This window comes from Takifugu flavidus, chromosome 18 (genome assembly GCF_003711565.1).
Source record: "Takifugu flavidus isolate HTHZ2018 chromosome 18, ASM371156v2, whole genome shotgun sequence".
Lineage (NCBI taxonomy): Eukaryota > Metazoa > Chordata > Actinopteri > Tetraodontiformes > Tetraodontidae > Takifugu > Takifugu flavidus.
In genome coordinates, this window is record NC_079537.1 from 3829676 (window position 1) to 3840355 (window position 10680).

General features: G+C 41.4%; 1 protein-coding gene across 2 annotated transcripts; it reads left to right on the forward strand.

The window, feature by feature from the left end:
- Positions 1-310: 310 nt before the first annotated feature.
- On the forward strand, positions 311-9488 carry xpnpep3 (X-prolyl aminopeptidase 3, mitochondrial). 2 transcript variants are annotated; one of them, XM_057014487.1, is made up of 12 exons: positions 311-448; positions 1642-1763; positions 2354-2485; positions 2782-2969; positions 3067-3286; positions 3931-4115; positions 4425-4490; positions 7586-7699; positions 7808-7893; positions 7988-8171; positions 8501-8621; positions 8781-9488. In XM_057014487.1, the coding sequence occupies exons 2-12, from the start codon at positions 1691-1693 to the stop codon at positions 8945-8947; spliced, it is 1536 nt and encodes a 511-aa protein (XP_056870467.1). In that variant the 5' UTR covers positions 311-448; positions 1642-1690; the 3' UTR covers positions 8948-9488. The 2 variants fall into 2 exon arrangements, 1 of the variants encoding a protein (XP_056870467.1); XR_008947047.1 differs by lacking the exon at positions 311-448 and adding an exon at positions 8314-8374 and having other exon boundaries at positions 1248-1763.
- Positions 9489-10680: the final 1192 nt, after the last annotated feature.

The following is a 10680-nucleotide window of genomic DNA, read 5'->3' on the forward strand; positions in this document are numbered from 1 at the left end:
CATTACTACTCAGATGCTAACGATAATACTCAAATGCTAACAATAATACTCAGATGCTAACGATAATACTCAGATGCTAACAACAATGCCCAGATGCTAACAATAATACTCAGACGCTAACAATAATACTCGGATGCTAACAATAATATGGTACTCAGATGCTAACAACAATGCTCAGATGCTAACAATAATACTCAGACGCTAACAATAGTACTCGGATGCTAACAATAATACTCGGATGCTAACAATAGTACTCGGATGCTAACATTACTACGTGCGTTTAGCGAGGTGAGTGAACGCGCGTGAATTGAGCGACCACGTTCTACCAACTACTTCCTCAGTTTATTGGTTAAGACACTATTCGAGAATGGGTCCCGGGGGTTGCTGGAGAGGCGGTAGGCGATGGACTATGATTCCGGTCAGAAATTAAGGGGGCTTCTGAGGGAAGGTGCGCTACCGGCCAACTGGGTTTCCATATTTTTATTCAGACTTGAGATCGGTTAGGAAGCTTCAGCGTTACAGAGTTGGTGAACAAACAGTTGCTAACACACAGGCGTGTACATGAAACAATCGTAGGCCAATATATCGCAAGTATATGTAGCTGCGACTAAGGGAGAGCAAAGTCCTGAACAGTAGCTCCACATAGCATGTTTGGCGATCAAGGCCCCCAAGGGACGTGGTCGTGGGGGGGTCTTCGAGCTCAGCGCCGCCTTTCATTCCCCGCCCGTGGAGGGGAAATCCCACTCCCTGGCTTCAGCCGGTGGGGCTTTCGTACACACACGTTTCAAATTATGTAAATTATAAGACGACGCCAGATCAATTTGTCATCTTGTATTTTTAATATAAGCCGCGATTCAGAAGTTTCTGGATACGGGCGTCAATGGCGGGCTACCAGTTTGACGCATAATAACGTCCTGCGCTAACTTCGCCAAATACGTAGTTATATTAACACATACGCAGTGATACGTTAAATTTGGAGACGATTAACAAACCTGTTTGAAATGCAAAATCGCAGAATAGCGACAAATTTGCTTCTTAATCGCACGACTGTTCCTTCACAGCAGCGTCGTCTGTTTTCCTTCAGGCGCGTATCAGGACAGACTTGGGTCCGTGACATTTTAAAGCCCTCTGATATGTCTGATAGGCATAGCGATAACGTAATTAAGCTTTAAGAACTAACAATCTTGCATTTACCAATGAAAAATAAAATAACTACAATATATTTACTGTCGAAGGTTTTTCGTTACCTGAAATAGAACTATTATATACTAGAAGCTGATTAACTGTGATACCTACGTTTACCTAATCTCAAAGGTGCAATTTCTCACATAATAGCATATGTTTTGCATGTAAATGCATGTGGTTAACATGTTTTAAAATGTAATACCTTTGAAATTACAGCGCTTCAAACATAAATAGGTGTTATAAAAATACAACTTCAAGCAGTGCGCGCGCCAGTGAGTACCTGTCAAACCAAACTCAGGGCAGCAGTTACCACAATGAATGGACACTAGCAAACATGGCTACTACAAAGTGATAAGTGCAATCATTCTGTCAGAGTTTAAATGTAGATGATCAGCAAGTAGTTCTAGACACACGTAGCGTTTTCAGTACTTTAATTTGCCACAACTCTCGCTACAGGGTAATGACGTGCTGTGACTGATCGGTGTCCTCTAGTTGCACTTGCAACATGTTGCCCTCAACCAGCAACCTGCTAAGATCTGCTGTCAAGCTGCTGCTCTCACAGCGCACCTGGAGCGGAGGTAACTGTTCCTCGATTCATTGGAACGTGTGTTTTAGTTAGAAACGTGCTTGTAATATTCTCAATATTAGCATCCAACCCAGCAGCCTGTGACACTGAAATATAGACCATTTCCGGCTCATATCCACGTGGTTTTACGTCATTTAGTCTCCAAAATGCTTTTTATTAATGAAGATTGTTGAAAGGGAATATTCTTTACGGGTGGTATCTGATTAAAATAAAGACTGTACAAAATGAAAAATAAGTACTTAAAAAAAGCACGTTTGAGATTAAACTAGATTATTTTCAGGCGCAAATAAAGTTAAGTTCAAATATATTTTAGTATTTAATGTTTTTGTTTTCATGTCTTGAGGTAACCTTTTTAACAGCAACATGCTAAAAAGGCTGTCTATGATTATGATTAATGAGCAAGATGCTTAAAGCACTTAGCTTGACATATATAAAGGATGCTAGAAAATGTTGAAAAGTAATTTTGTTTATATATAATAAGATAAAAGCCAACCAGTCATGAAGTGTCTTTAATTGCACAGTTAAGTAGCAAGCAAAATTATTGGCACACAGTTGGACATTGTCCTGTCTTTAATACTTTAGGAACTCCAGAAAGTGTCACCAACCTGTGCAGGAGCATTTCTCTGAAACAAGGAGGTTCGAAGCTGAAGACGGTACCTCCTCGATACCTCGGCCAGCCGAGCCCCTTTACTCATCCACACCTGCTTAAACATGGCAAGTATGGTTTTCAGGGCCATGTGAGACTGGAACCCTTGTTTAGGAATTGTACAGATTGTAGTAATATGAGCTCCATACAAGATCACTGCATTGCAGATTATTTTAATGTAAATTTATATCTTTGATACACAGCTACACACCATAAAGCAGTTTAGTGTAAATCACACCTTGAAGTCTTATAAAAGTAAAAATATTAGTGATAAAGTGGTATTTGAACTGTAAAGATAATTTTGCACTACAGACACGTTGGCACATGGTGCATGTAGAGATGAAGTGTGATCTCTGCTGCTCAGGTGAGGTGACGCCAGGCTTGAGCCAGATGGAATACGAGCTCCGCAGGTACAAACTGGCCTCCCTTATCGAAGCCCAAGCAGACAGGCTGGGACCCTCTGCGTCCTCTCATAATCATTTGGTCATTATTTTGTCCCATCCGACTCGCTACATGACCAATGACATCCCTTATCCTTTCCACCAGAACCAGGTATTTTCAATTTAATCTTCTTTTTACATAATCAAATAGAGTGATACTGTCTTGAGTGAGGCTTCCACCAATTAACCCGTCGACAATTGTTCCGAAGGATTTCCTCTACCTCAGTGGCTTCCTAGAGCCCGACAGTGCCTTGGTCCTTTATGGGAAAGGACGTCCAGACCAGGCCATCTTGTTTGTCCCCCGAAGAGACCCGGGGAGGGAGCTATGGGATGGACCCCGCTCAGGGAAGGATGGAGCAGCTGCGCTGACCGGGATAGAGAGAGTTCACAGCACAGAGGAACTCGGAGTTGTCCTGAAGAGCTTGAAAGGTGGGTGGAACGGGATGTGAATCAGCTCATTGTGATGTCACTATGAGCTGATTATTAATTCCACACCATACCTTTCTGTGAAACACTATCCTGATAACTGTGGGAGACTTCCATTTTTTTAGTTTGACAACCAACTGTTCAGTTAGAGCCAATGTTACACAATTTGTAGAAAAAATATGAACTTTTTTCTGTGGGTTTTCTAAGATAACTGGTGATAGAAGATGGTGAAATATCTTGAGAATGCTCACACCACTTTTCAGTGAGTTTTTATATCAGTTATTGCAGCTAAAACAATTCTATTGTGTTGTAAATGCATACTTAGTTTAACATTATAGTGGCATAATGAAGGTGAAGGGTACCCATGAATGCATCGTCTCTTATCTCAGATGCTGGCTTTTCAATTGTGAGCTGATAATAAGAATGATAACCCATTCAGCCCACGGGGCCCCTCTACACCTCAGACAGTCTTAAATGAGAAGTCCCTCGCAGATAGCCAATGGATCTTTAATTAAAATTTTGAAACCTTTTATGTATACTGTTTTCCATAACTTGGTGAGCCCCTACACACCCACACAAATCAAAATGTGACGGTAATTAAAAGACAAGTAATGGTGAGGGACATAGTTTAACTGGTCTGTTTCCAGGCACCCTGCTTTGGTATGACAGTTCTGAACCTGCCCACCCCCGACTCCACCAGACTCACGTGAGTCCCCTGCTGGAGACGGGCTCGATGCCACGCTCCCCGAGGCCCCTTATACGCACTCTCAGGGCCATCAAAAGCTCTGCAGAGGTGGCACTCATGCAAGAAGCTGGTCACATCTCGGCGCAGGTTGGTTTCTACGTCACACTTTGTCAGTGTGTTTAATCAATTCTCATTTCTGGGCATGTAGAGGAGCATGAGGTTTGGTAGCTTTACTTATGAGAAACTTCTCACAAGGATGTAGTTGCAAAATCAGGCGCGAATGTCTGGCAATGACAGAACATTCCTCCAATCGCCGACTATCAGTGTAATGTAAAGTCTGAGAATGGAGGAATGTATTTTCATGTTAGAATCTTATTTTGCCGTTCTGCCTGATCTAACATGGTATTTTGAAGCTCCTGCTTTGGAAATTTGGTCTCATGAAAACTTGCTTTTCAGGCTTTTCGGAAGACAATGGCTCTGGCTCAAAGGGGGGATGTGGATGAAGCTGTGCTCTTTGCCAAGGTAAAGAGTGAAATGAGTTGAAATGAACTGACCAAATCTGATTACTGTCAAGTTTGGCCTCTTGTAATCCCCTTTACAACATCTTTAATTGGTCTCATTGAAACTTTGATCGTAGATGATTATTGATCAGCATTTGCAGAAGTGAATCTTGTCAAGTAAATTAATAATTCTATTGTATATAATCAATCAAATATGTTATCTAAAAGATACTTAGCTCTATATTAGGGATACTTAGATATGATAGAATTCACAGTCATGATCTTATTAAATAAATCCTTGTCACATCTCATGTTGACCCTCTCAGCTTGATTGCAGTCGGCCATTGCGGCTGCTAGTTTCTGTGCTTTGCCTATCGAGGCCACTGATCAGGGTGCTACCTTTCAGGATCACCCTTTTCCCAACAAAGGTGTCCCGAGATACAGCACATCTCCTGTCCCACACAGCTTGACTCAGAGTAAATATAGAGAAGAGTTGCCTGGGACCATCTCAGGACACAGGCTTCAATGGGGTGGAGGTGGGCAGTGTAACTGTAACAGCCAAGCTATCCTCCCAACTGTGTGTTGACATCCTGCACGTTCTTGCCCTATTCTAAGTGGGCTCCTGGTTGACCTATGTTACATTGCTTTGTCTCTTGGAAAAACTAACAGCCGTTTCAGCTGTAGCTCTTCTGGGCTTGTTGCTGCTGTGGACCCTGCAGATATGGCTGAACAGCTTTCACTTGGATGCCAAGCGGCACAGATTGCTCAAGGTCTCACAGCAGTGTCTTCTCACCTTGGCCCCGTGAAGGGACAGGGTGAGTCTACATGCCTCGAGGTGTCCCTCTGGCTTCTGTTTCCTCTTGCAGGTAGATTGCCGCTACAAATGCCAACCCCTCAGGATGGGGCGCATTGGGGCAACAGTACAGCCCATGGGCGGCGGTCTATGGAAGACCCGGCGCACGCATCAATGAGCAGGAGTTGCGAGCAGTTTAGCTTGCTCTCAGACATTTCCTGCCACACCTAAAGGGGAAGTGTTTCCTTGTACGGTTCGACAACACATCAGCAGTGTATCATATAAACCACCAGGGCAGGACCAAGTCTGCGTGGCTGCTGGATGTAACAAAAGAACTCCTCACGTGGGCAAAATATATTTACCAAAATGCAGAATCACATGGCAGACTCCCTTTCCTAACAAAAACCTCCATCGGGAGAGTGGCGCCTCCACCCAGATGTAGTGAGCACCTTTGCTTAAAAGGCATCGACCTACTGTCCCCCCACTTTGGTTCTCCTTGGCCGAGACATCTTCTAGACCAGGGCGCATTGACTCATCCTTGGCCAGATGCCCTTCTGTAAGGCCCTTCCTGTGGTTCAGCTGGTACTCCAAAGGGTACTTAAGGACATTCACAGAATCCTGCTCGTGGCTCCCCTCTGGCCAGGGAGAAGCTGATTCCCACTGCTGCAGAGACTTTGTTGTGGTCCACCATGGCACTTTCCTGGCAGGAGGGATCTCCTGTCCCACCATGAAGGGCAGTCTCATTCGACACTGTATATAGCAGCAATAACTTGTCAATCGACAACAGCACAGTGTGGAGGCATAGTTTGGTGTCCCTCTTCCTGAAGGCGCCTCAGAGATTGCATCCTCTGAAAGCCATGAGAGCCCCAACGTGGGATTTTCCCGTAGTGCTGGATGTGGAACTGCAGTGGGTTACTTGTAAGACAGTATTACCTCTAGCCATTATGTGTATAAGTTGGAATTTGGATGGCCTCGATTTTCACTCGGCTTTTCTCTCCAAGCTGCTATCCCGCACTCCACTCAACCAGCCTAGTCATCTGGCACGGTTTGACCCACCTCCAGGAAAGAGGTTTTTTTTTTTTAAAAGTGTTTTAAATTTAAAAGACTAAACCGTACACAAATAACAGAAATTGAACTGAATTGTGGTAACACAAAGAACACTACTTCCCAGTACCTTTTTAATGAAATACTGCATGATACCACATAACTCTTCAAGTGCCAAAAAAAAAAGCTTTCAGAATTCACAAAGCAATATCACCCTCAAGGGGGGTGAGCACAACGAGCTAATATCAGGACTGGCATGATTTGGTTATATTCCACAGATAATCAAACCGTTCCTGATATTCAGCACAAAAGCACGACCTTGAGTGTGATATTGCTTTTATACAAAAGTTTTACAGGCTTATTTTATTAGTTACTTGTCATAAGCTAGAAGAGATTATGAATTGTGTGTTTATTTAATCATTTACTTTGCTCCACCAACACAAATGTTTCTGCAACTGGAAGGGGGGCAGGCTGTTGCCAGTCAGTTAAATAATGGTCAATATAACACCTGTACAGCGGAACGATACCTGTAAAAAGTCCTAATGCTGTTGTACTCTTTATCAGCACTCATGGAAGGTCTCTTGTCCATTCAAATTACTTACTCAGAGCTAACAGAGTTAACTAATATTCACCTGCCACTTAAAGCTTGCCTGGAAACGGTTTGGCCTCATTATGCTTCTGCATCTGCATAGCTTTCAGGTAGCGTAGCGTCGGTATTGCAGAGACCTGTCACAGGCCTCCCTAAAATTATAACTATGCAGAAAGGGACAGCAGAGCAAGGGAGCCGTGGTTTGTCCACCAAACTACATAATTTCCAGTTGATGCTTTTCCAATTTTACATCATATTGTGTCATCACTTTTATCGTTTTGGCCAGAGTGGTCTAAATTAATTCACTATCAATTTATGGTAAACAAAGATGCTGGTCATGTATCCTTATTTGAGCTTGGCGATGGGGGACATTGTTGCTCTATTTACTCAAACTGTGCTTATTCATTGGGAATATTCATTGCTTAAATCACTGCCTCTGAGGGTCATCGACAACATGGAAACAGAATTTTAGACATTCAGAATTTCAGACAATCTAGGAAAGGCCTCGGAAAAGGTTACTCTGGCAGCACTCCAGAAATCCTGTTCAAGAAGGTCAACTATCTCAGCAATGCCAATCTGAACTTAATGACAGAGTAATCAGATGGACAAGATCTGGAAACTTACCTGTAGTTTGCAGTAAAGTACCTAAAGGACCCTCAGAATTATGTGTAAGCATTGTTTTTTTTTCCAGTTTGACTTTGAAAATCGGATCCATGGTGCCAACTTCCTGGCTTACCCCCCTGTGGTAGCTGGAGGGAATCGAGCCAATACCCTACATTACATAAACAACAACCAGATCATTAAGGTAATGAAAGATGCTCGATGCTTCAGCCTTTCTGAAATGTTAAAAGGCTCACGTTTATAAAGTAATCACATGAAGGCTGATTAGATGTTTCCTTCTCTCATTTACCAGGATGGTGAATTGGTTCTGCTCGACGGTGGTTGTGAATACTTTGGTTATGTCAGCGATATTACTCGAACGTGGCCAGTGAATGGAAAGTAAGTTTGAAAAAGTAATCCCGCAGTATGTTGATCTTTGAAGCGTATTGCTCTAGGGCTTTCCATCGTTTACTTCCTTTTCTTTCCTGCTTAGGTTCAGTCCAGCTCAGGCTGAGCTCTATGAGGCTGTCTTAGAAGTCCAGCACTCCTGTTTGTCGCTGTGTTCCGCCGGTGTCAGCCTGGATCACATCTACAGCACCATGCTGGATCTGTTGGGACGGCAGCTCACACAGCTGGGTATCCTCAAGGCCACTTCGAGCAATGCCGATGCACTAAAGGTACATAACATGAATAGGAAGCTAAAGAACCGTTGCTTGGTAGATTCACTATGTGCTTAATCACAGCATCAGTTCATGGAAAACAAAAATGCAGTCTTTGGATACACACTAATGTGTTTTCTTGTATCACTAACAATCCAAGGACATGGACAAATGGATGGACAAATCAGAACTTGATTTTAATATTGACAGGGTTTTTTCAAGTACGTTAATTTACATTATATTTCGTAGTCATGGAACTGACAGAATGTGAAAAAGGCTGTAGCTTATTTACAATCTTGAAATAGGTTTTTATTTATACAATGTTCCAAATGTTTCGTTTATCCCAGGCTGCACGGCGATACTGCCCTCACCATGTTGGTCATTACCTGGGCATGGATGTCCATGACACCCCTGAACTGTCCCGCTCACAACCTCTTCAGCCAGGAATGGCCATCACTATAGAACCGGGTAAGACCCACTTCTCTCTTTTTGCATTAGGGGTTTCTGGTGTAGTCTAAAGTCTGTTAACATTTTTAAAATGACGGCATGTCTAACTTGTCTTGCACTTATATCCCCTCACTACAAGGCTACAAAATATGACACTTTGTCTCCCAATCGCAATCATAGGGTTGTACATCTCTGAGGAAAATGACCAGGTACCAAAGCGCTTCCGGGGCCTGGGAATCAGGATCGAAGATGATGTGGTGATCCAAGAAAATGGAGGCCCTCTGATTCTGTCTCGAGATGCACCAAAGATAATTGCTGATGTTGAGCAAGCCTGTGCCCAAAGTTAAAACGACAGCACTGGGGGCCTGTGCTGTGACCTTTTGTCTGCCTGCGTGAAGATGTTGGTTAACAGAGGTGTTTTATTTATTTAATATCATATGAAAACTATGCACAAAACTGTGGCTCAGTTCTTTGCTTTTCAGTGTGCATGTTTATGTGGATCTGCAAAATGAAAACCACAGAAACCAGTCTTGATTATGTTAATTAAATCCATTGCATCAGTGGGTTCAATTAACATGAATCAAAAGGAGTAAATTGTTACCCTCTGAATGTGTTATTTTACCCTTTTGATTTTTAGAATTTATATAAAAATCCATGCAGAAAGTCATGATATTACTAGATTATATGCTTTTATCATTAGAACATTCTCTCAATTCAGTGACCTACAGTTTGGGGGTCACAAACTGTTTCTGTCTGTCAAAGTCTCAAAAGTATTTTGATGAAATATATCCACAGATAAATTCATCCAGATTCAGCAACACTGACACATACCCTTGCCAATTCATATTTTGAAAGAAACCCCAATAAATTTGGAACAATATTTGCATACTTCAGTTTCCTCAACAGTCTTTCATAGTATGTGACACAGCACTATTAATGTGGGTTTGAAATCATAACTATTTAATTGCCTTAATGTTTAATTATCAGGTAAATCAGAAAACAGTATCTTAATAACATTGATTTATGTATGTTGGTATTTTTAATTGAAGTGGATACCCGTGTTAAAATTCTGAGTATTTATGCTGCTCATGCTAACACTAACCTAGGACACAAGATGAAATTTTCCAATTTTGTGAACTTCTACCTCAATTCACCAGGATAAGAAAAAAAATTGAGAGGAAATAAAAATGACAACAGATTAAGTTGCAGTTACATTTCTGTTCAGTGGAATTATTATTAGTAGTAATATGTGAAAATCTAGGCCTTTTTGTAAACAAAGCACATTCAGCAGTTTTGGGAGCTTGTGTTTTTTAGTCTTAAATATATACAAATGCCGATCTTGGTCTATTTTAGTTTTTAACTATTTTGGAGACTTGAAATAGATCATGATAATTTTTTTTTTTTACAAATACACCTCCAGCTGTAATGACATTAAACCATTTATAAAAGTTTCTAAATGAAAATTTGTTTTGTTTTTTAAAAAACGTCAAGTTTGGTAATGAATGATTAGTCTTGAACACATTACAGCAATACAAGTCAAAGCTTTTAAAATGTGTCAGGTGAACATTTACCACTTTTCAAAGCTTTAAATTTGCTGTACATTAAATTTAAATAATAATCTATCGATTTATATGGCAACCAGGATAGTGACGTGGTTTGTCCCTCTTGTTTGTTGCTTGATTGGATCAGCCTGAAATGCTGTAAATATTTACAGATTACATTATATCCAATATTCCCCTCAACTCACCTGAATATGCTAATTACCCAGTTTCACGTTGTCTTGTCTACTTGATAAGAAATATTTTACCATAATATAGATGCAAAAAAGGATTTACAAATTTTAAAGACACCGTTAATTGATTTGCAACCTGCTTCACCGTCTTTAAAACGGTGACAAAATCGGTTAGTTGCAGACAATATTGTGGAAAATGACATTTTGCTCTTTAATCTAGCATCGTGGAACACTTAAACACGCACACACACAATGTTTACATTAAACCTCAGGGCGCTACTGTACAGCACGTGACTGAATATTCGACTTCCGCCGTTCCGCGAGGACAGAACCAGGAGCGTCACTGAC